The sequence below is a fragment of the Mycena indigotica genome (genome assembly GCF_014461135.1).
Source record: "Mycena indigotica strain 171206Taipei chromosome Unknown Mind.scaff0002, whole genome shotgun sequence".
In the NCBI taxonomy this organism is placed as follows: domain Eukaryota; kingdom Fungi; phylum Basidiomycota; class Agaricomycetes; order Agaricales; family Mycenaceae; genus Mycena; species Mycena indigotica.
The window spans coordinates 2050619-2076628 of NW_023503001.1; the positions used below are offsets into that span (position 1 = coordinate 2050619).

Below are 26010 nucleotides of genomic sequence, written 5' to 3' on the forward strand. Positions count from 1 at the left end.
GGTTGTTTTGATGGGCCCCTCCTACTGCTCCTGGGCCAAGTTATACAGCTCTACTGGCATTCCCTGACACTCAGAGATATGCTTGAAGATGCACAAGCCAATGATAGGCAAAGCCCAACTTTGTTTACAGTTGCTTCCTACACATCGCTCATACTGTGCTTGACCAGATATGGTTTGGCTGTCAGGGGAACCTCCCTTTTGGCCCCCCAGAGACAATCCCAATTCTGGTCCGATTCCGGTTGCGACTCTGGTCTGGCGCTCCATCTCACCTGCACAATCACCGATCCGTCAATGCCCTCCCAACGGTTGTCAATGTCGGGCTCGGGCCGTATCGGGATGTCGGGGTCCGACTTCGGGAGGGTCTGAAGGAGCACAAGAGATGGGTTTCAGCCCGGAGAATAGATGATATTAGCCTAGCGACTACATCCTGTAAGTACGGTTTTTATATGCTAAGAGATCAGGGATAGATCGGATGGGCGTTGCGTAGGGCCCCGCAGGGGTGAAGGGAAGGGGTTAGAAGAATGGGGAGAGCGTTGAGGAGTGTTAAGGAGTGTGGGCGTGCAGGCCCGTGCGGGCCCGATCGGCCCTGTGGCCCGGCGGCCCGACCTGAACCGTGACAACGGTCACCCTGGGACCTTGCCTGCGACGCCACCCAGGCAGTGTGACACGTGACATACAAACTGAGTAAAATACTACAGTAGTGAAGCTATCACAAGCAAATTTGTGGCAAGTGGAAGTCCTTGGGTGAAGACTTATGTCTTCAAGATTTTCAAACGGATGGTGACTTAATCTGAGCAATCAGTAAAGATTTCATATAGGAGGGTGGGGGGATAAGCAGCTGTGCAGCAGTTATAACTGTAATATGCTATAGGCTGCAGCTGGTATTGGTGTGGCTGCAGTGGTAGATATGAGGAAGAGGTAAAAAAAATTGTCACAGGTCACAGATCATCACACAAATATGACAGGTCACGTGATATTTGACACGTTTATAAACCAGGCAATCCTAGCAACCCGTCCAAAAACTGGTTTATAAATAGGTGTTTACAAACCGGTTTGTAAACCAGGACCAAAAACAGCACCCTCACTCTAAGGTCAACATCTTCCAGGAAGGGGAAGATTAGTGTGGACTCCAGTGCCGCATTAGACATATATGGATGGAAACTAAGTTTCTTAATTTTCAATCCCTCGAGATATGGGTGCTGGATGATTTCCTGGTGGGGGTCAACTTGAACCTGAATGTAAGGGCAACCCTGGAGACTCCGACGAAAGCCTAGCAGAGGAGGATCCAAAGCGTGAATAAAAGCTATGGAAATACACGGAGGGACCGACCTAGCAGGGGAGGATCCAAAGAGAAGAATAGGGTGCTGTGAGTAATTCCTGGGGAATTACTCACAGCTGTTTCGAAACTGGTTTCGAAACAGGGGTGTTTCGAAACTGTTTCGAAACCGGCCGGCTACCGGGACCGGACCGCTCCGTCGGCAGCCGGCCGAGGTGCCAACCGAGATTCAATGTCCCACATTGGCATACCGGTCCACGCCAAGGGAGTTGGTGCCACAGCCGAGCTATTCCCGTGGGGGAGGTGCCATTCTGGTGATGGTCAGCCACCCGGTCCATGACAACAGTCGCCGAAAGCCGAGGTCGGGCATCCCGGACAACCACGTGCCGGTTTTGACACCGGGGCAACCCTCGGAACATTTCAAAACTCACAGGTGTTTCGAAACCGTTTCGAAACGGGTTTCGGAAACACCTTCAACTCACAGCACCCTAGAGAAGAAACTCTAAGGGTCCACCTGCTAGGGTGCCAACTATATACTGGTCGTCCGTAACTGCCGACGTAGAGCGCAGAAGGCCTGAGCAGCGTCGCAGGCTCTGTCCCAAGGTGATCATTGGGGGGGTCTTGACAGATCAGTGATTGTGCGGGCGAAGGAGGCTGAGGACGAGGGTTGGGGTAGGTCGGAGCGTCCGAGGGGGCATCGGTCGGATGCGCCTTGGATGCGCTCGGACGGTCCGAAGGAGGCCGAAGCGGGGGTTCCCCTGACACTGAAGACTGGGGACTCAAAGTATTTCAAGTTGGTGAAGAGTTGCAACAAATAATGAAATCACAGCAATCTCTGGCTCCTGAATGTTCTGGTCACAAAAAGGTAGTAGATAATAGCCAAGTCTGATGTGGACAGTGGCCAGCGGAAGTCGAAGCCTTGTGATGGTTAGCAGAATGGACAAGACAGATCGAGAAGGTAGGATGAGCGGTAGCAGTGGGTGGACAAGAGTCACCATCCGAGCGTCGTACAAAGGCAGAAAGCAGAGCGACAATGTGTGTGTAAATGAGGAAACAAGTATTTGTTGCAAAGGCAACTGATGAGCAAGGCCAGTTTTTCAACTTCTCTTATGGCAAATTTTTCTCCTGTGCGAAAACTCCGCACGTGGATGCAATATTGCCGAGGACGATCTCAGTTGCTTACAACCACACTCCTGTCGAAGTTCCTTCATGGACTATCTCCGGCACGCGCAGGCACCAATACATTGAGGAAATAAAAAAAGAGACCATTTTCCCCCATTTTCCACTAAGAACATGTCAGGCTACTATTTTGGAAGGTGGAGCACCATGAATTCATGCTGGGTCATCTGCAGAGGCTACCTGCATGATGCAGGAACTGATACGAAACAGTGGTACCCATGGCCCGGCTGTGGTTTGTTCAAGGTTTGTTTAAACTTTACAAGGCAGTCAGGTCTTGGACTCTGGTTGGGAAATGGTTTGTCCGTCGATTGCCTACCATGGGATATGTGATTTGGCACCCGATATAGATCACTCAGCGTCAGGATCAGGGAATTTCGACCGCAACTCAAGACAGTTCCGACAAACAGGTGATTGGATGACTTGAAGCTACAGAACAGAGCATTCTTAGGATAAGGAAGTTTCTTTATTTGTATTAGGATGTTGGTTTATTTTCCGTTGTTCTTCTGTTGCTGTTCTCGGTGTCTGGTCTAGTTCCTATGTTGCCTTGAACAATTTTTCTTCCTATTTTTTTTTCTCTTAGAATGTACGTCGGCCGCCGGCGCCGATTCGTGTTTCATGTTCTTGTTCTCGCCCTTCGCGCCGGTGATATAACGGCATGGGCTATAATTAGAACATGCCTTAGTTGCCAGGTACGCGCGCGAAGTTCGTAAATTGCAGACCCGGACCGCTCCCGTGTCGTCGTGGGTGTGTAAGTAATTTACGCTACTGCGTCCGCGGTGCGTTCTCTTCTCCGCCGCCGGCGTCCACAGTAGGCATTCCCATTCCATTCATGCGCGTGCGGCGACACCCACGCTCGCGCGGGACTCACGCCAGGAGCCCAATTCGCGCGTGCGCAGCCAATGGAGGGCGGTGAAACGCCGATTGGCGCTCGCGGGTGCGTTACCATGGATCTGGGGCGTTCGATCAGATTGCGGCGACGTGATGCATGATGGGCTCCGCTCGCCTGGGTGCGGCGATCGCTGTCGCTCCCCACTTCCCAGCTCTGCGCGGCGCAGGAGGAGGGTGCGCTGGGCGAATCAGAGCTGGCCGGGTGCCATGGCGGCGCCGGTCGCAGGCCAAGGACGGCGACGAACAGGCGCGGGCTGCGGAGCATGGCATCAGCGAATCAGGCTCGCGCTCGCGTAGCCACGGCGACGGGTGGCGCCTCATGACCCGCGTCAGACGGGCAACTGCTTACGCGTGCCAGCCCACGCGGGCCATATAAGTAAAACGCCCAGCCCCTGGCTCCGCAAGTCGCCGCTGCTAGCTAGCCTTCCCCCTCCTTCCCGCTTTTTCCCCCAGGACTGGTTCCTCTACTTGCGACTCGCGCCCCCGCTCTTTTCACCAGTACACACCAACGACTCTCTTGACGAGAATGTTCACCAAGTCCTTCTTCGCGGGCGCCGCGCTCCTCCTCACCCTGACCGCGCAGGCCAGCGCGCACGCCATCCCCGTGTACGTCCCCGTCCCCGTTCATATTCCCCTGATGGCTGATCGGCGGGCAGCCCGGCCCTCGGCGCCGCGAACCCGGCGCGCAAGGACACGCAGCGGCCGTCGAACAACTCGCCGTGCGGCAACGTCAACATCGCGCAGAACATCGACTCCTCCAAGGCGACCCCCGCCGGCGCCGACGGCTCCGTGACCATCGGGTGCGTTTCCCTCTTCCCCTCTCTCTCCTTCCTATTCCCTATTCCCCTCCCTCCCCCTAAAAAGAACCCTGTCCTGACGCCTTGCCAGGGTGCAGAACTTCAACGGCGGCGGGGACGGCTCGCGCTCGGTGTCGGTGCAGGTCGACGCGTCGGGGCAGGGCAAGAGCTTCGTCGCGGGCACCGTGACGAAGAACGGCGACCCGAGGCCGAACGGGAACGGCGTCGACCAGGTCACGTTCAAGCTCCCCGCGGGCACCAAGTGCGCCGGCGGCAAGGCGGGCAACCTGTGCCTCGTGTCCGTGAAGACGACCGCCGGCTTCGGCGCGTGCACCGTCGTGTCGCAGGGCGCTGGCGGCGGAAACAACAACAACGCGGGCGCCGCTGCCGGTGCCGCCGCCAACAATAACGGCAACAAGAACAACGGGGGCAACAACAACCAGAACAAGAACCAGAACGCGACCCCGCAGAACAACAACGCCGGCAACAACAACGGCGCCGCCAACAACGGAAACAAGGGCCAGGCCGCGGCCAAAACGCAGAACGCCAAAACGCAGAACGCGAAGGGCAAGGGCAAAGGAAAGGGCAAGGGCAAGGGCCGCAAGAACCGCAAGCAGCAGCAGCAGAACGCGGTGAAGGTCGCGGGCCGCTTCGCGCCGGCGCTCCTCCGCCGCGGGCTCGTCGCGGACGAGGGCATGCTGCACTGAGCGCTCACCGAAGTCGCGATGCTCGTGTTTCCTTTGCTCTGCTTTGCTTGTGTATATTACCCTTGTCTGCGGATACCCGGGGCCGGTTGTGTAGTGAGAGATACGGACGAACGGAATGCATATGGCGGGATTGTGAGGGAGTGATCAATGATGGGAGATCTCGAAGAAGGCTGCGTTGCCGCTATGCCGGGGGCCGATCAGCGAGATCGTCGTTGTTGGTTCGTTGTCTACGCCAAGCTCAGCTGTCTGCTCAAGCAGACAGCTGCACACAAGAACGCACTGTAGAGTGGCTCATCCTCTTTGAGTACTTATCCCGTCCGGCGTCAAGTGAAGTCCGAATCGGCCGATTATCCCCGCCTTCAAATGTCACGTCACACTCGCTTCTATTGCTTTTCACGATGGCCCTTGCGACGTTTGACGACCTGCCGCCGGAGCTCGTTGGGATCGTCGTGGGCTACATCAGCGAGGCACGTGCGTCATGGCTGTGGCCTCTCCCCCGACTGACGACGCAAGATAGCTGCCGCATGCGGACGTGTGCACTGCGCGCCTGCTGTGCCGCACGCTGCACGATGCGCTCAACGCTGTGTTCTATCGGGTGCTGTCGTTGGACTGGGCGCGCCTTGCCGGCGGACGTGCGCGCGGCGTGGTGGTGCTGGCGGAAAGACTGGATATGTGGGCGAGGTATGCGACTAGAGTCCGGGTATACCGGCCGCCGGGGGTGCGTATCGATGTCGTGGCGGGGGACGGGCCGAGACAGATCTTAGCGAGGGCGGAGGCGGTGAAAAGCACAGTGATGGCGGTGTTCGATAGGCTGACGAAGGTTCAGACTGTGGAGTGCGTGTTTATACTAATATTCTCACATGGCAGGCATACCAATGCGTCCTTGCTGGTAGATGGGAGCTCACTGGCAACACGGTGCACTTGCCCTGGCTTCACGATGCAGTGCAATCGCTGCTCAACCGCCTCCAGACACCCACCACACTCCACCTCTATATTGACGGTCACCGGCCGCTGAACATCACCCGGAACCAAATGCTCAATTTTTCCTTCGGAACCAGCTGCAGCTTGACCACACTCACAGTTCGCGCATCCGGATCCTCCTCCGGGGGGCACGAGCCGCGCCAAATCGCCCAAACCATCGCCGGCGTCATCCCGAGCAACCCGCAGCTCACATCGCTCACCGTGCTCACCGCGGCCAACTTCTTCAGCGCCTGTCTCTGGTCCGCTTTTGCGTACCCTGACACCTTCCACAACAGCCTGCTAACCACTCTCCGTACGACCGCGCCGTCCGCCCATTTGCTGCGTCTCCTCCACACTGCACACCCCGGCCCGAACCTGCACGTGCTCCACCTGCACGACACCAGCGCGGGGTGGCGCGACGCAGAGGCCGACGCGTTCTACACGCACGTGCTCCCACGGCACGCGCCCACGCTCGAGGACCTCGCGTTCGGCAGCGCGTACGTCAGCCTCTGGGCCGTGACGCCGCACGTGCCGCCCCTCCTCGCCGCGGCGCCCACGCACATGCCCCGGCTGCGCCGCCTCGCGGTTTCGCTCAACCCGCAGAACGTCCTCCCCGAAGAGACCTCCGCGGCGGACCCGCCTGTGATCGTGCGCACGTGTCTTTCCTTTTGTGTATGATGATCTGATGGCCGATGCCTAGCCAACGCTCCTCGCGCTCGTCGCGTCCATGACGCACTTCCCGTGCCTGCAGACACTCGCACTCCGCGGGACGTACCCTGAGGCGCTCTGGGGCGCGCCGCGCACGGAGCACGCCGAGCACGCCACTCGCATGCGCGCGGCCATCGCGGCGGCGCTCGAGGAGTTTGGACTACTTCCGCTTCCGGCGCATGCGAGGCCGGGGCCGGATGCAAGAGATGGTGTGTGTATCGAGGTACCCGAGCATGAACCGGAAGAGGACGGCGCGAGAGAAAGCGCCGTGCGGTACCTGCTTCCGCCGCGGCGGGTGCCTTGACAATTTTTTTTTGTTAATATTGTTTGCTGCCAGTGAGCCTGGGCGTTGGGTCACTTGGGTCCCAATCCCAATCTTGAACTCCATCTGTTATATAAAATATATTCTGAACCAGAGAAAAACTCTCCATGGACTGTCCCTATGCCGGCGCGGCGTGAATCAAACACCATGCCGGGTCCATGACGCGGCTGAGTATCAGGCTTCAATGCCTCTGAATCTGGTAGCAGCTATTTGTCCACCGAAGCTCCATCATGCCCCTGTCAGCAGCAGTCTGGGAGGAGAAAACTGTACTTGCAGGCCGCTAGTGCTGTCCACAATTATATTATGCTAGAATATATTTTGAATATATTCGAATAAATATGATTATATTATGCCCTTTGCATATTCAGACCCATTGAATATGAGTGATTATGAATATGAATATATTATGAATATAATATATTATACCTTGGCCATAATTAATTATATTCAAATACACCAGCAAGCCCTTCAGCCAGAGGTACTAGCTCTGTAGCAGGCTACTAGCAGCAGTAGCAACATCTTCAAACTCAGTCTTTACCATATCAATGGCTTTTGGCAGTAAATCAGGCCGGACAATATCCATATCCAGCCCTGACAGAAGGCTGAAGTTGACCTTTATATTGCTACCCTGGACTTTGATGATACTCTTCGCTGGTGAAGGTATCATACTTGACCTAGGCTAGAGTTTTGTTCAGCTTAATATCTTGTTGTAGAATATCCAGGCTATGTTACCAATCCTGGTTATAGCTGCAAAGAGCATCTCTGTAGGGCACCTGGTCTCCAGACTCCAGCATCAAGCATAGGATGACAGATATGCATGCCTCAATGACTGCAAAATTGGCCACAGAAACAACCATAACCAAGGAGTGGTTCAATAAACCATGAGATAAGGTGGATTATATGCACTATGTGCAGACTTGTGAAGCTTGAATATAAATGAATATATTCATAATATATTCATATTCTGAGCCCAATTATGATTATGAATATGAATACAATTATAATATGCTCCAGCAGAGAGAATATATTATGAATATGAATAAATTATGAAAATTTCGTATTCATAATCATAATTGGACAGCACTACAGGCCGCAAGTGGTTTGAACCTTTCAATGCTTCATGATGGTCTTGGAGTTGGGCCCGGGTCTGGGCCCAGGGCAGTCCTGTAAACTTGAGCACTATTGTGTGTTTCCCTCAAATTAAATATTCTATCTTCACTAGGTATATGTTGAAACAGGAGATACCTACTGTTAGCGAAGGTGCGTCAGTTCCGGAGCGAGAAGGAACTGACGTACGCAGGAATTCTGGAAGTCCCAACAGAGCTCACGGCAGACTTCTTCGGGCACTGCGTGGAGAAGGTCTCCATTGGCGGTCCGGATGCCAGTGACAAAGGAACCTCACCCCTGGTACTTGTGGCGGTTTGTAGCGAATGGCGTCGCATCGCGGTCGGCCTTCCCCGCATCTGGTCGCGAATCCCGTTGCCAAGCGTATCGGTAACGAGTGTGTGCCGTTTGGGTATCGGAATGTTGTCGGTTGGTTGTCGGAATGAAGAGAAAAAAAGAAAGAGAATGTATATAAAGTGTCCATTTATGTACAGTAATATATACCTAGCTAACACCTACAAATCAGGATACCCCCCTAGGCCTTCAAATGGCACCTGGAGTTAACCAACAACATACTAATAAATTCAACAATAGATTCCTTAGAGATTCCAACCTGCAAATCAACTGCAAATCTATGGATAATGTCATTGCCCTGTGTTGAACAGGCAGTCAACACTGGCAACAATTAGTGCTGGGTGGTTGAGAACATGGAGCTGTGAAACTATTCATTGGGTGAAGAAAGTAATGTTAGTTGTGCAAGGGGGGGGGTTCAAGATTCAAATCCCAAATATAGCGTTGGTTTTTTTTTTTTTTTTCTAACCCTCTGGGACCCCCCTCCCTCCTCCCTTACTATATTGGGAAGTATTTCCCACGATAAGATAAGATCTTGTATCATGTGACCACTGATGGAATCAAAAGCGGTGCAGAAGCTGACATTTTGGACAAACTTTGCAGGAATATATATATCTGTTTATCAACTCACTTTCAGCTCTTCAACACTATGGAGAAGCCATTACTGAGCTAAGGATGGTCAATCAATAACTGGATGACAAGCATCATGAAGCATGTGACAAGATGTCACCCTGCACCTATCCAAGCCCAAGAACTTTCATTCTTCAGATATGGGGGGCATAACTTGAGCAATATGGTATATGTTTCAGCAGCTGCGGACCTATATTTGCTTCAAAGAACCCCCCTTGTAATGGTGTACATATAGTTAATGGGACCAGATCTCGCAAAAACAAAAGCTACTAGCGGCAATTGACAAACTTATTCCAAGATGAATCCATGAGGATAGACTCAATAAGGGGCCATCTGGGGAAACTAGGATACTGTGAGTGAATTACTCACAGGTGTTTTGAAACTGTTTTGAAACACCCCCCCTTTTTTTGAAACTGTGTCCAGGGCTGGACCACCTGGCACTAGTGACAGGCAATGATGCTGGTTGGTCTGACTCTAAGCCAACTGTGCTTGGCAATTCACACATTACTCAATTGTTGTTGTTCAGTTCAAACTTCAGAGGGTTAAATTGCATATTACACAAACTTGTTGTAATATCGCTTACTCTAGCGAACTCCGGGCGGATCACTCAGCCCGACGCTGACTGATCCCGGTCAGATTTTAGTAGAACTTACTAGAATATTCATTGGTAGCATAAATACTGTACTACTTTACAGAATAAACATTGAACTTCTCTCCTGTTCTTTCAACAGGTTATGGGCCCCGCATAGCCTGAACTGTCTCTCACCTCACTTGCTCCACCCCTCCGCGGCCATCACGCATACGACCACTCGCGTCTATTCCCTCGCGTATCGACCCCCCCGTCTTCGGCCCGGAGACACCACCCCCAGGGTGCGCTCTGGTATTGGTTTGGACTGGCAGCTGCAAGCTGCAGGTGCGCCCGAGCGCTTCACGCGCACCGTCGGCGAATGCCTCGATCCGGCATAGCCATCGGCCCGGGCACAGCCCCGCGTTCTCTCACGCACTGGAATCTTCTGGCACGCCCACTTGGGCAACGCCAAGCGGCAACGGACAACCACTCGGACATCCCGCCATCGACATCACTCTGCTCCGGCCCGCCCGTGGCCACAGTCGGGCCCATTCGCGGCCAACACCTCTCCGTCCACGCTTACACAAGCATCTCGGACACGACCTCTGTCACGGCCCACTCGCGGCCACCACACTGACTCTTCGGCTTACACAAGCAACTTCCGTCCGCGCTTCCACAAGCAACTTGGACACGACATGTGCTGGCCCACTCGCGGCCTAACCCCTGGCTTACACAAGCACTCCGGACCCGCACGCGGCCCATGCTCTCACACGCACGCCAACGCCGGCAACGCGAAGCCAACCCATCTGGCACCTCCGGCCCATCCGCGGCCAGTATCGGACCCCTGCGCGGTCAAACTCTTATTTCGCGCACGCTAACTCTGGCAGCGCGACGCATATCCGGCCCATCCGCGGCCTATCTACGTTCCCGGCCCATTCGCGGCCATGTCTACCGTCATTCTTCCGGCCCATTCGCGGCCACCGCCATCTCATTTCCGGCCCACACGCGGCCATGGCACACGCACAATCACTCGCGGCCCACTCGCGGCCCACTTCCCGGTGCGCCAAATCCGGCACCGCCATGTCCGGCCAACTCAGGCCCGGCCCCGGTACACGGCCAAACCCATCATTCGGGCCCGCCCGCGGCCAAGCAGCATTCTGGCACGCCAAATCCGGCATAGCCAAGCTACTGACTCCGGCTCCACGACCGGCCGATCCCGGCCTATTTTCATCCGGCTTACCTCCAGCCATGTTCCCACACCTCCGGCGCGCCAAATCAGGCAAAGGCCAACTCCGTTGTCGGCCAACCCTGGCTCAACGACAACTCCACGAGATTTTGCCTTTCACCAGGCACAGTTCCCATCTGTGGCATCACTTGCCCAAATTCCCTCTCCAGGCATGCTCCACCGCTACGTTCGAGGGGGAGTGTTGTAATATCGCTTACTCTAGCGAACTCCGGGCGGATCACTCAGCCCGACGCTGACTGATCCCAGTCAGATTTTAGTAGAACTTACTAGAATATTCATTGGTAGCATAAATACTGTACTACTTTACAGAATAAACATTGAACTTCTCTCCTGTTCTTTCAACAAAACTTAAGGTCACAATACTAAGTCCCATATGTCATGACCCTGATAGATTTAAATGAAGGGAAGTGTCATGGTTTGGGTTAGGCCCACGGACCACTTGCCCCAGGGGGCCGATTAGGCCCAGATGCCCCAGATTGGGCCCAATGCCCCACCCACTCTCCCAGACTCACCATTTCTCCAACTTCTCCAACCCATCCGATGCGCTCTGGGACCTGGTGCCTGTCTGATTTCATTCCTAACTACTCATTTGTATAAAAGACATACTTATAGGCTGTATTTACTAGGCTAATATTGTCTACTCTCTGGGCTAAAAGCCCCTATTTATTTGTGCTCTCAGATGCTGACAGTCACAGTCTTTGTGTGTGTGGACACGGGTGTATTATTGAAGTCTAAAACTATCACAGAGCAGCTGCTACTTCCATGCAAAAGATGTGGGCATTGGGCAACAGCTCTTAAGTAAATGGCATGAGTGTTAAAAGCAAAATTCATTATTTTACAGCTCTGTAACACTATCTAGGTGATGGGATCAATGTTATTTATATAATGTATTTTTCCTTTGCCCTGTATTATAAATTGTTTCAAATTATATACCAAATCATCAGGCTGAAAAAAAAGGTGATTCCTATTACCATATATAGCATTAGCTTAGTCATATCTATCAATCTAGCATTTACATTACAGGCTTGTGACTTGCGGGCTGTTGCCTACATCTTTTGAAAAAGACCAGGTATACAGAGTGCATGGAGGTGATGCTAACTACGATGTGGATTCAGGCTGGCTACTTCCTGTCAGACTGCGGGTCGGGCCGTGCAAGAACCTCTCCTAAGAACGCGCGCCCGGAACAGAACAGACGGATAGTCGGGCCCGCAAGTGCGGCGGGCGGGGTAGATCGAAACCGAAAGGGCCCGTGAACTCGGTCCCTTGCCGTGGTCGGTGGTCGAAGGTTCGAATCAGGTCGTGTCGGGCCCGATGAGTCGACAACGCCTCCTTGCACGGAGTAAGGTAGTTCTTTAGACGATCTAAGCGATAGAGTACAGGGTACACTATTGCGCCTTATATACGCGGGCCCGCAAAGGGGTGATCGGACACCCTGGCCTCTACTCCTCCTCCTCGCTCCCGTTCCTGGCCGCAGAGGGGACGATCGTACATCCCTTGCGGGCCAGGCGCTACTCCTAACCTCCTAGCACTCCTCCCCAGTCCCCTTGTGTCGAGTTGGGCTCGGCGACGGCTCTACGCGTCGTTCTCGGTCACGTGCTTCCCACGTGTGCGTTCCTCCTACTGGGGCGCATGTTCCCCGTCGTCACGTGCTGCGTGTTACGGGCCCGTGGTGGCCCGACACCAGCGCCGGAGCGGACGGGCCGGGTCTTATCCGTGACACTTCCCATAGCTGTGTTATCTTATTTACATACCAATATTACCAACTAGAGCAGGCTGGGGCTACACCCCAGCTTTGAATGTTGCCTGAATAATATGAATTTCTGAATTGAGAACATTGTCACTAACTACATAGCACACAGATGCCCAATGGTCTTGTTAAATAGCTGGTCTACTATTGTTGCTAGTATATGTAGATTGCAATCCAAGTCAGTACAATTTCCATACTTATTTCTCAACTTGCCAGTGTCCCGGAACAGAACAGACAGATCGTCAGGCCCGCGAGTACGGCGAGCGGGGTAGATCAAAACCAAAAGGGCCCGTTAACTCGGTCCCTTGGTGTTGTCGGTGGTCGAAGGTTCGAATCGGGTCGTGTCGAGCCCGGTGAGTCGTTGGCACCTCCTTGCATAGAGAAAGGTAGTTCTTCAGAGTCCAGACGATCTAAGCGATAGAGTATACGGTACGCTATCGAGCATTATATACGCGGGCCTGCAAAGGGGTGATCGGACACCCTGGCCTCTCCTGCCCCTCCTCGCCCCCGTTCCTGGCCGCAGAGGGGACGATCACACATCCGTTGCGGGCCGGGCGCTACTCCTAACCTCCTAGCACTCCTCCCCAGTCCCCTGGTGTCGAGTTGGGCTCGGCAACGGCTCGACGCGTCGTTCTTGGTCACGTGCTTCCTGGCGCATGTTCCCCGTTGTCACGTGCTGCGTGCTACGGGCCCGACACCAGCGCCCGGAGCGGATGGGCCGGGTCTTATTTGTGACAGTCAGCAATTTGAGAATGTTGCTTAGTACACACTTCAGTGTTATCACGAGTAAATGACCTTAAATATACCTTGTTCATAAGTGCAAGATATCACTTACAGCTTTGTGTCCTCATTGAAATTGATCACATTTTACAGCTTTTCTTACCATTTTTGGGCTTTGACAGCAGTGACCCCAAAAATGGAAGTGTGGAGCACATCAGTTGTTAAAGCCAGTGTCAAACATGTGCATACATTCACATAACATCTGCTTAATATAAGAGTGATATACAACTGTTTTTACACAATTTCAACTGTTTTTCAAACATTTTTTCAATTGTTTTAATCACCTGAGTGTTCCATTCCCCACTGTCTGTTATTGGATCCATGGCAGCGCATTGGACCCGATAAGTTCATGGTGTTTTTATCATTTACCATAATGATGAATAATTTCTGGAGAAAAGGATGAATACTGTTGAGTTCCAACACTTGTTTTTTATCTAAGTCCATTCTGGTATGAATAATGATGAATAATTCAAGTAGTATAAGACTCGGACTTGACAACTAACACTGGTATGTGACGTCACAAAGGGCTTTTTTCAAACTTGTAATATGAGTGTATCATGCTATGAATAATAATGAATAATTGAACCTCGGATTGACTTGTGCTCATTTCAGCACCTGAGTCACGCTGTTACACAGTGTCACATGGCGTGACAAACTTCTAAAAAAAAAGGAAATTTTCGCCATATGACAGTACAATCATCAGAGAATGTCACAGATCGTCACAAAACCAAAGTTGTATGTTTTATTTATACAAACAACTTTCATTAAATAACATATAGTGCCAGCTGAATAGTTGTTTTAGCACCAGCCACTTATTAGCTGATTTACAACTGATGAGATGATTTCTCAACAACTAGACTGACTACAGAGGTGATTGAAGGACTACTAATAATACCTAAGTAGTGGGGTCAATATACCCACTAGTACAATCTTATCAGTGTATCCATACCACCTAATAATTGTGCATTAGACATATTGATTCTGTAATATCTCCCCCAATTCTTCATAAATTCAGATGCTTGTTTGACTAGTAGGTAGGTAGTTCCATTATCCTGATATGTTCTGATATGAGTATAGTGTTATCCATTTAGCCTTTACTGTTATACCACTTTTCTCTGGTTTTTCAGCTTCAAATTTGATCAAATGATGACTTGATATCTAAGGAAGGAATGCACAGATAATCATCATTAAAGTTATATTTTCCCTGAATGGATGTCCATCATTGCTTTGTAAGACACTCATATTTTTTACCTATCCCATTTGCCCATATGTATAGCATATATCCTATTCCTCTAATCTCTTAATAACTCACTCAAAAGTAAGAAGTCGGCTAAACACTGTGTTCTGACCCCCTTGTCGGCAGAGGCCTCTGCTGACATGCTATATGTCAGCACAGTCTGCTGACATCCAGTCAGCATAGTGCAGACATAGATAGACATTGTTCCTTCCTATGCTGACACTGGTCACCCATGTTTACTAAGGTCAGCCAATGTCCGTTGATGTCAGCACTGATGCAGATGTCTGCTGACATGCTTTGATATGTGCTGTTGGGCTTTTCTGTCTGTGTGGGATACTAGGAGCAACTTAGAATAGTTTCTCTATGTAACTACATCCCAAATGCTGATCAACAAGCTTCTTAACATGATTCCCTTGAATGATAGAGATGATCAAGATGGAATAACTTCTCTCTTCTTATAAACCGTCAAAATCACATACTTCCTTTCAGAAGCTGATATGGTCTGTGATAGTACCGGGGTTCTGTAAGGGCAACCCTGGAGACTCCGACGAAAGCCTAGCAGGGGAGGATCCAAAGCGTGAATAGAAGCTACGGAAATACACGGAGGGACCGACCTAGCAGGGGAGGATCCAAAGAGAAGAAACTCTAAGGGTCCGCCTGCTAGGGCGCCAACTATATACTGGTCGTCCGTAACTGCCGACGTAGAGCGCAGAAGGCCTGAGCGGTGTTGCAGGCTCTGTCCCAAGGTGATCGTTGGGAGGGTCTTGACGGATCGGTGATTGTGCGGGCGAAGGAGGCCGTGGACGATGGTCGGGGTGGGTCGGAGCATCCGAGTGGGCGCCGGTCGGATGTGCCTCGGATGCGCTCGGACGGTCCGAAGGATACTTCATCTCTGAGTGAGTTATTGGGAGATTGACACTATAGAATACATGGCATATATAGAGACATATGGGATGTCTGAAAATAAATGGGTTTCTCAGAGCCATGATGGATATTCATTAGTCTATAACGCAACTTACATCATGATTATCCATGCATTCCTCACCCAGATATCAAGTCATCATTGTGCTTGATCGAATTTGCAGCAGAAAAACTGTAGAAATGTGTATATTGTAAGAGGTATAGCACTATCTTCATATCAGATTATATCAAGACAATATGATCACCTACCTACCAGTGAAACAATCATCTGAATCTAGAAAAAAAAAATGGGGAGAGATATTGCTCAATCAATAGGTCTGATGCACAATCATTAGTTGGTATCTATCTACTGATGATATTTCATTGTCAAGAATATTGATCTCACTATTCAGGTATGCTCAGTAGTACTTCAATCAGCTGTGTAACCTATCTAGTTTTTGAGATATCATTTTATTAGTTGTAGATCAGCTAGTGATTAGCTAGTCCTGGCATAATGATTCAACTGGGACAATAGGCTACTTAAAGAAAGTTGTTCATGTAATCAAAGGATACAAGTTTCATTTTGTGACCATTTGGAATAGCGCTGAACTCAGGCCAAGTGTCTCAGGTCTTTAATTATTCATTATTATTCATTCTTCATCAACTATCCTATTAGTATATAGACTTCAAGAGTATTATTTAAATTATTCATACCTTATAGGCAAATGACAAGCCTACAATGTATTGGACTTAGTCAAAAATCACTTAAGAACTTCAAAAACTTACAATTATTCATTCCTTTATCCATGGATTATTCATTTCTATGAGAACCTCACAAATTTCTGTTGCTACATAGTATTACCCCGCCGGGTCGACACTGTAAATTCACAGTCATTTTTGGGACATAACAGGTGCTTATACTACTTGAATTATTCATCATTATTCATACTGGAATGGACTTAGACAACAAACAAGTGTTGGAACTCAACATTATTCATCCTTTTCTCCACAAATTATTCATCATTATGGTAAACAAAAAAAACACCATGAACTTATCGGGTCCAATGCACTGCCATGGACCCGATAACTCACAGTGGGGATTGGGACAAATTTGTTTCTCAGACGCTTGGACACTGGCTTTCTCGTTCTTTTGGACGGAAAATCAGACATGGGGCGGCCTGACGCGTCTGCACTTGACACTTGTAAAGGCCTAAGAGCCAACTAATGCGGTGGCGGGGGCCTGTGCGCAAAGCGCCTGTCTCTGTCCACCCCGAACGTCTCGCTGGTTGCCCAAAGTGCACCTCAGTTCAGGCGGGCAGGTGTTTCCGTGTGCCTGACGGCCTGATATGTGTGCACGTGGCTTGGACCCTGCGGAACGTTGCCCTACCGTACTACAGCTAATATTTCAAGTTCCCGGATACATATCGCGACATTGCGAGGCGGAGATCCTCACTAGGTATCCGTACACAACGATAGTTGCATGTATTTCACTCGTAGCATACTGGAGGGGCGACGGTATGTAGGTACGAGACCACACTCTCTTCAGAGGGCATTGTGGGCATATATTCTTCTTCTTCTTCTTCACAGGTGGTTTTAATTTGATTTGCAAGTTTCTGTTAATGAAAATCAAACAATTGGAGTCCTGCATCAATAAAAACCTACAAGTTAAGTGTGCACAACAAGGCTCATACCACCCGCAGTCCACACATCCCTATATGTTCTTGGTGGTCATCCATCTGCATGCTGCTCGTTTGTCCCGAGACCAAGCCCTGGTGATAATACTGTTTGCTTTTTTGATTCCCCACCCTACTCCCAATTCCCAACTTCATCATCATTACTAGAACCTACTAGCAATAAACCAAGTGCCTACTGCCTACACAAGGCTCTTGCCTGTACAACTGCTTCTAACCTTCTTAGCACTCATATGTCGTGCCTGGTCATGTACATGGCCCAGCACTAGTGACCTGAGAGGGCAGGCCGGGTCTTATCTATGACATTTGGCAAGTAGTAATTAGTTGGTACCTGAATTAATTATTCGAAACCGGGTCTACTGGCTACGGAATTCAAAACTCACAGATGTTTTGAAACCGGTTTTGAAACTGTTTTAAAACCAAGATTACTCACAGCACCCTACGGCTCTCAGTATCTTACTAAGTCAGAAACTCTGAACGTAAACCGCAGGATTTCACATATTTGTTCAGACTTGTATCTGGCCTGCAAGACACATAGTCACTCACTCCTACAGAGTGTTGTGATAGCCTTTCGGACTCCCTTCACATTCTCTGCTCCTCCCCTTTGGTTCTTGCATGACACTTGACACCTATATATATAGTATAACATAAGCTCTGCCGAAAAAGCTCTAGTTTCTTTTTGCCTTGTGCAGCTTAGTCAGCGATTAGTCAGCTATCCCAATTTGGATGTGACAAGGCCAGCGGAAACCATAGACAATTTATAAGACACATATTTAAATTCTTCACATTTTATTATGATTTACAATAACATGCCAAAGCCAGGCAAATATGATCTACATACACATCGGGGATTCATGCAAAAACGGGGGTCCAAAGCTGGACTTATTTGTGGCAGATACAGGCCCAAATAACTGGGGCCGATTGTTACCTTATTTGGGTAATTCCAAGTCACGTGCACCGAAATCGGGGCCCGTGATTTAGGTAACAGGGAGACCACATAAGCCTTGTCAAGCCCGGCGGTCACCATATGATCGTGACCGCCGGCCTCCCCTTCAGTGCGGTCACCACCAGTTGGTGACTGCGCTTGTTCTCCCCATTCCCAGTCCACTTCACCCACCATTGACGCAGCCAAGCGTGCTTTGTGTTGCATTGTCCCCGCGCGCTTGGATTTGCTTGTTCAATTTTCACGCGCGCACGAACCTGCGTAGAAGTCACGTGCACGTGACTTCTACGCAAAAAAAGTTCGTTCTTCGTTGCAGCTACACCCACTTGCCCGAATGGCATTAAAAGCTACTACCTATGATATGTACTTGACTAGTAGACTATCCTGAATCATAAGCCAGGTCTGAATGCATAAGAAAGTGTGTGAATCTATTATCGTGACTCGTGTGACAAGGCGTGTCTTAGGCCTAACATCGACTTCGACGAGATGTAGTCTCTCCTGGCTGGCTTCCTCAGTCATACGACACCACAAACACTCCACCTATCGACCTCGTCTGCATTTTTACACCACAAGACTCTATATCTACTGGAATGACATCGACTCTGCGCGTGCATATTATGACTCAAAGCTTCAAAACACGCCTGCATAGAAGCACGACAGTAGAGATATGGACAGCTTTTTGGAATGTCAGGTTCTGCCCTTGGATGGGTGCTTGGTATGGTATTGTTGTGCTTTGTGCTTCGAATGCTCACCCGCTGGTAGCGCTTTGATAAGTTTGTGGCTTTGGGTTGCAATGCAATGGCATTTAATGTGGATTCAGTGCTTAGATTGTGAGTAAACCCTCATATTTTCTTTATACCACTCCCACCGATCGTCCTGGAAGGTCAGGAGCTTGGTTACCGCAATTCATCATCTTCCACTTGCCTTCCCCTCCAGAACTCGGCCTTTGCATCGTCAACCATATCATTACTCTCTATGCCTGCACCACCTCTTCGTCCCATTTCCCCTGGAGGCACACGATTCAGCAAAGAACAATATTTGGCTTCTCTGTCGGTTATGGACTTCATATTTCGTATTCTTGCTCATTGTCAACATATAGATTGGCCTGTCATCGCAAGAAGGAGCTTCATGCGGTCTGCAACGAGAGTGGCATATCATATGGTGCCAGTACAACCATTTCCTTACTGCAACAACGAATTCTCAACCATTGGTATGTGTATTGCCGATATATCATTGGGGTTCCGTTCATTTCTTGAAAGGTACCCAACACCCCACAAATCTAGCCGGAAAGGCAATGCTAATCCAATTGCCCCTACAATGCGACCAACTTCATCGTCATTTCCAGTGCATCTTCAAGACAGCTCTTCTCCCGCGATTCCACTTCTTGCCGACACTTCTCTATCTTGTCTCGCCGAGGGCCCTGTAACATCAACAGCATTAGCATCAGATCCAGGTGCAATACAAGATACTCTCGAAGATGAACGTATTCGAGACGCTATTCTTCAAAACATTGATGCAAACGCGGAGGAAAATCTCGATGATCATTTCGAGCCCACTGTCCAACGGCAATCAGAGGAGATTGGGGAGACTGAAGATCAGCTTCTCAGGGAGTTTGGAGGCGACAACTCATCCCTGGTGGAGAATATGTTATCGGTGCCAGTCGATGATGATGAAGAGCAAGACGGCGAAGATCTGGATGGCGAGACACCCGGTCTTGATCTCACAAATGACACCGACTATGCACAATTCCAAACCAATACCCGAATCAATGCAGCTGAGCGATTTGAGATGAATCGGCGAAAGGGTGGGCGGGAAGCTCAGGCTGCTGTCCAACGTGACTGGAATGTATGGACAATCTTTTTTCTATTCATTCGCATTCCCTTCTGACCATGCCTTTCTAGCGCTGGCATTCTGAAGCCCTTGCACACGGTCAAGTGCGAGACCATATCGTCGATAACCATGCACTACTGCTATATCTGAAACACACCGCCGAACGTCCTAAGCTTACGAGGAATGGGATGGTCATCCCTCATACTCGTGTGGGGGCAGTATGAAATCTCCATTACGATTGAATGCGTGGCTAAAATATCATCTAGTCGCATATCAAGAAGTGCTATTTCGGGGTCCTCCGCATTCGAAAGTTGCAAGAGGCTGCTGATCCCCAACTCAAGATAACGCGTCCGTGCGGGGGTGGCCATATTATAGATACTGTTACAACCTATATGGACGAGGCACTCAACTGTGAACGTGCAGGCGACTGTGGCTCTGAAGACGCACCAGATATTGTCGCCAACACCATGTTATCGTCCGTCTCAGGCGATGAATTAGGTCTCATTCGAATCGAGCTACTCTCTCATCGGAACTGTACGAGGGCCTGTCTATATGGAAACTCGAACTAACTCATTGTCAACCCAGTGCGACAGGCTGTTTTTGGTTTATTGGCCTGGAACTGTCAATTTCAAAGCGGCAACAGAGGCGATGACTTCCGTGCCCTCAAGCTCTGCGAGCTTCAGCCATTTATTTGGCTTCATCCAAACCGTCGCACGAATGTTTATGCGGTGCTTGGTTGCCAAGGGGAAGAGAAGGCTGGTAAACGCGGGATGAAAACGGTAAGTAGTCAACTTCGTTCATTCTGATGCTTAAAATCGTGTCAGACCAAGAATCCAGTCTATACAACTTTCATTGCCCATCGTGACCCAGTTCAATGTTCACTGGTCTCCATCGCTATCTATTTCCATTGGCTTTTCGATTATTACAAGCTATGTGATAAATTCGAGATCGACTGGACGCACAATTCATCATGGCGAAAGGTTGTTCATATTCTGATGGCTTATTCTGTTGTACTAACCGATTTTCTTTTCCTAAAGTTTCGTGTCCTGTTTGGTAATGACCCCAAAGCGGCCTATTCCGATTCCGCACTATATAATCTGTATGCGAAGGCATTCAAGGCTGTCGGCTTTGAGTCGTCGATGAAGCAACATCTTCCACGACATCTACTTTCATATCTTCAAGAGGTTCAAGGGTGCGCATCTCATGGATTTGATCAATCGCTTCTCACTAGATCTAGTGTCGAACATCAACAAACGGAAAAGTTAGGTTGGGGACGAGGGACGGTATTCGGAACAACTTACTCCGTTCAAATACCAAAGCAGGCAGTTCTTGGATGTGCGGGTTATAAAGACTTTGAGGCCTATGACCCAGTCTGGCGGCATGTACATGTTCCGCCGGAGTTTCTAACCCATCTATATCCAATGGCTGAAGAAATTATACCCCAAGTCAAGAGTCGGTCTTTTTTTCGCATTCTCGGACATCATTTTGATCTATTGACAGATAAACGAAATCTTAAGGGTGTTACCAATTTCTGGGAGATGTCGCAAACTCTCCGCACATATTTCTTCCAAGGTGCTGCCGCGATTTACCAGGTCCTCCCAAAATCTGCCATTTTCCGTCTTCCTGCGCTCGACAGACCCGAAGTCATCCATTGGATGAAGAACATCTATCCGGCGGAGCTAGCATCCCTCACAGCAAGTCTGATGTCAACGCCTGAGGATCTGGCAGTCATCGCCGATTCTGCACTAAAACGCCATCTCGAACAACAATCAACGCATCTAAATCTTGTCTCACTGCGCACCGAACAACTCGCTGGAGTAATAGAGAGTATGAGGGAGGTTATGATGCGGAGGACCAACATACTGTCGCCTTCAAAAGGCTTTCAAGCCAAGACATATGCTCGCCGCGTTCATGAGTCAGCCGCTGCAAAGCCTCTCGCACCACCAGTCTTCACTGGCGCACAGGCTCCACCAATGCCAGAAGATGTTACTCCAATGCCGCACTCGTCGCTCTCTACCGATTCAACTGAAAGCAATCACAGTGAAGTCCAGCTCGTGATGCCATCTGCAGAAGCCTTTCGTGTTCCTGGTACGTACAATGTGGTTCGAACTAATGATACTTTTACTTTTACTCATCTCATCTTGCTAGGTGAAGTCAACCCAGTATTTCCGCTCACACTGGGAGTCCGTGGTGCAACATATCATGCTCACATCTTTCCATTCGTCCAACAGCCGAAGGATTTATACAACCTATGGGGACCGTCGAAGACTCTCAATCAGTATATATCGGTCAATGAAGTTTGGACAATCTACCATCATGGTTAGTTTTGTTGTTTCCAAGATTATAGGCTTACTCTCAATTCAGGCGAACCGGTTGTTAATGACCTGGGAGTCCAAACTCACATAAAGCCATCATTGCGTGAAGTGGAAGAACATTTTGCTGCACGATGGCGTTCAAGTGCGAAGGTTTGTTCCTATTCCAGCCGTAAACAATACTCTGATTTGGTGTAGGCCAAGAAGGAATGGTCACGTTTCATCGAGATCTGGGAGTACATTCGCAAGCAAGCCGCCAATCGCCAAGTCCCACATTTGATAGTTATTGAAGAGCTGGAGGCGATCCGCAACATGTCAAGTCCTCGGATGGGACTGAATTCTCTCTATTTACATCTGAAGAAGGTTCGGGAGGACAATGTTTTGGCTAGTCAACCTCAGGCAGCAGTCAAAGTCAATATCCCTGAAGTCGCTACTCGGAAACGAAAGGCACCGATTGATCCCCGTGGCAAGCAAAAAAAGCAGCACCTCATGAGTTTGTAGATGCATGTTTAGACACTATATGCACTTCTTTATCTTCAATTCATGAAATTCTATCATTTATAACGAAACAATCCGAAAGAACTTGAATAATGCTGATGTGATTGGTAATCAGACAAACCTTCGCTTCGACTTGTACCTACTGCGAAGGCCTTATAAGAGCCACAGCTAGGTAGAATGCCAAATGTCTGATTATCTAAACTCCCAACTGCTTCAACACTTATGGAGTAAGACGATCGAGAATTCAGGAGTGGCTATCCTCCTTCTCTCCTCCGACACCATGGGTGTACACTACCTATGGAATGTATATCCTGACAACTGCAGTTGCTGTTCTTGTTACTCACAGATTCAACACTAGGCTGTCAAAGTTGCGGAGCAAGTCTGCCATCTTCAGCACTATATTCTTTCCGAAACCCAATCTCGAACCCCTGCTGAAGGACCATACACCATTGGTGTAGATGCACTGTGGGTCTCCTTCTTATATGTTCAGCACGGTTTAATTTTTCTGGATTATTAGCGAACTACTACAGACCTGCAAAGCGGTCACCGCAAGGCCAGGAGCAAAACATGCTCGTGCGGAGAAGATATTCTTTTTCAAGCTTTGTAACCTGCTCAATCTGCCTGCAAAAATTGTGTTTGTCTTTGATGGAGCTTCAAAACCAACCCAGAAGCGTTCAACATCTGTCTTGACGCATTCAATCTGGTCTCATATCTACCCTCTGATTAAAGCATTTGGATTCGACATTATCACGGTGCGAAATACATCTGTATACCTCTTTCTACCCACCAAACTCTTGTTTAGGCACGTGGTGAGGCCGAGGCTGAGCTTGCTGCGATGAATGCAGCAAGAACGATTGATGTGGTTACAGGCGTATACGGGGTTTTTTTTAAAAAGATCCCTTGTAATTAGAATATTAACATTTTTAAAAAACATCAGTGATTTACAAGTCTTCCCCTCATTTTAATAAAATCCACGCTGTCAAACTCTGTATCTTTCTTGGCACCTTGGCATCAACAATTTTTTTCATCTTTTTTAGCCTTTCCCCTACTCAGTATTTTCCCCATACTTAAGGAATTTTCCACACGTCAGGTCTGGGGCCTTATAGCTACCACACTGCCCACCCTGACAAGGCTTTTCAACCTTTTAAACCTTTTTTTGATCTCTCATTTCCCTATGTAAAACCCGCCTTTTGGCAGGGGCATAAATTAGAGGCATTTTTTTAAAAACATTAACACTGGTAATGAGAAGGCTTTTTTAAAAAAAACCCCGTGTACAGGTGGTGGTTATGACTAATGACAGCGATGCTTTTGTTTTCGGCGCTATCTCTGTCCTTCGTTGGCCACGGTGGGTGATGTATCACTGGCACCTCATCTTTATTGACTGACCTTTCATAACTGACTCTTACAATGCGTCCATATATCACACACACACAATTTTCAACCGCCTAAACCTTTCACGGAACGACTACATCTTGTTTGCCCTTCTCGTTGGCAATGACTACGACACTGTTGGTTTGCCTGGCTGTGGCGAAAAGCTCGCGTTACGTGTCACCTCGCAGACAAGCCTTGCCAACGCTCTCGTTGATATATTCGGTAAAGAAGTGGATGGCTCCGCACTTAACACACTGTTACTGCAGTGGACGACAGACTTGCGTGACTGGTTCCGTACAAATGGACAACTTGCAATTGCTGGCAACTGGCCAAACACATTTCCATCTATCGAGGTTCTCACTCAACTGATCAAACCCGCTATCTCCGTGCCTCTTACAACCCCATCTCGTCCCGGGTATGCGGCAAATCTGACCGAAATTGCAAACCAATATCGAGCTCTTTTTCACGAAGAGCCTTCGACTACCATGAAGTCACTCGAGAATAATCTGTTTGGCCCATATGCAACCCACTGCATGTTCTATGTGTGTACCTTGTCGCTCGTTCCTCCACAGTGTTAAACCCACAATGTGTGTTCTTACAGGCAGGAACCATGTACAACCAAGGCACCTTTCGAACCCCAACCGGTTCTCTTACACTGACAGCCCCAAAGAGCACCACCGTGCCCAAGACCAAACATCTGAAATGCCCTTCTCATACCGACCTCATATTCACCCTCCGTCAACTCCAGTTTGATGCCGCAACTTGAAGTTTAGTTGAAGAAGCGGCTCTTGGAAGCTATTCGTATCGGGCGTCAAGTGTCTCGGTCTGGGTACCGGCTGCTTGTATTGCACGTTTTGATCTGAGTGGTGAGTCTGCGAGGCAAAGCGAAGTCAGTTCTCAATGGCGTTTAGGATATCTCGGGACTCCAAAGGCAGCCAAAACGGTCCCCAAGGATATTGTCCAAGTCGTGACCCACTCTCCCTCGATTGAAGCCGCTTCCGGAGTAGTACGACAACACCATCGCAAAAGAGTTCGCTCGCCGTCAATCGAGATTGTGGAATCAGAGACGTGGAGCCAGACCGCAGACCAAAGCAAACTCCCAGCTCTCGAAAAACTGAGCACCAAGGCCACGCCAAAGAAACACCGCCCTGCTCGTTATCCCTCTTCAGACTCAGACATTGTCATTTTGTAGCCATATGGTGTGGAGTCCATGCAGTTCATCTAGCACTTTTCTCGATTAAAAACCGTATCTATACGCTTGCGCATCGTGTACATGTACGCAATAAATAACTACTTAATAAATTTCAGCACCTTGATGAGCATGCCGATATATCTGACTCACCGAAGCCACCGAAACCGTTCCATTCGCCTGCCAGCCACCGCTTCAAAACTCAAACCTCGAAATTGCCTCTGCACTATGCATGACCCAAACACGGCGTGCACATGGCCTCCGGAGCGGAGCTGTAAAGCCCGAGAAAGCAGTGAGGAGGGGGAAGAGGTGCAAGCATGCCGCGCAGGATCCAAGGGCGAATCACCTTGCGGCATGCTTGCGAGGGTCAAGGGAAGTCAAGAAAGGGCGGCAGTGAGGAAGAAGGGGAGGGGAGTAGACTTGATATAATTTCTAGTGCGTGAGTGAGGTCACAGGTGGAGATATAGAAGGTGAGGCCTGTGAGTTGGTTGTTGATGAGCAGGACGCGTCGGTCAAGCAACACGTGCAATGTGTCACAGGTGACGATGGCGGATTTTGGGCCTGAAACTGCCAGCCGATCGGTGACCGCGCCCGCCAGCGAGACGGTGACCGCGAATTTGAGCAGGACGGGGGGATCGACAACGACGGGTGATGGGAGGAGGCCGTCGCAGCCAAACGTGGGCCAAGCGGAGTTTGAAACGAGGCCGGAAAGGGGCCGCAAGGACGGTGACCCAGGCGGTGACTTTCGTTGCCACTTTCCTTTTTTGGACATGCGG

General features: G+C 49.6%; 3 protein-coding genes across 3 annotated transcripts; all 3 read left to right on the forward strand.

Moving 5' to 3' along the window:
• Positions 1-3869: 3869 nt before the first annotated feature.
• Positions 3870-4847, forward strand: MIND_00197800 (uncharacterized protein; the record flags this gene model as incomplete). Its single annotated transcript, XM_037358883.1, has 3 exons — positions 3870-3949; positions 4000-4143; positions 4232-4847. 3 exons carry the CDS (start codon positions 3870-3872, stop codon positions 4845-4847), a joined length of 840 nt encoding a protein of 279 aa, XP_037223978.1.
• Positions 4848-19009: 14162 nt separating this feature from the next.
• On the forward strand, positions 19010-22677 carry MIND_00197900 (uncharacterized protein; the record flags this gene model as incomplete). The annotated part of the gene is made up of 12 exons (XM_037358884.1): positions 19010-19083; positions 19134-19244; positions 19294-19879; positions 19936-20082; positions 20131-20398; positions 20450-20643; positions 20689-21056; positions 21102-21316; positions 21365-21952; positions 22013-22183; positions 22229-22329; positions 22375-22677. 12 exons carry the CDS (start codon positions 19010-19012, stop codon positions 22675-22677), a joined length of 3126 nt encoding a protein of 1041 aa, XP_037223979.1.
• Positions 22678-24168: 1491 nt separating this feature from the next.
• On the forward strand, positions 24169-25237 carry MIND_00198000 (XPGI domain-containing protein; the record flags this gene model as incomplete). Its single annotated transcript, XM_037358885.1, has 5 exons — positions 24169-24186; positions 24234-24587; positions 24647-24792; positions 24841-24911; positions 24957-25237. 5 exons carry the CDS (start codon positions 24169-24171, stop codon positions 25235-25237), a joined length of 870 nt encoding a protein of 289 aa, XP_037223980.1.
• Between the last annotated feature and the right edge of the window lie 773 nt (positions 25238-26010).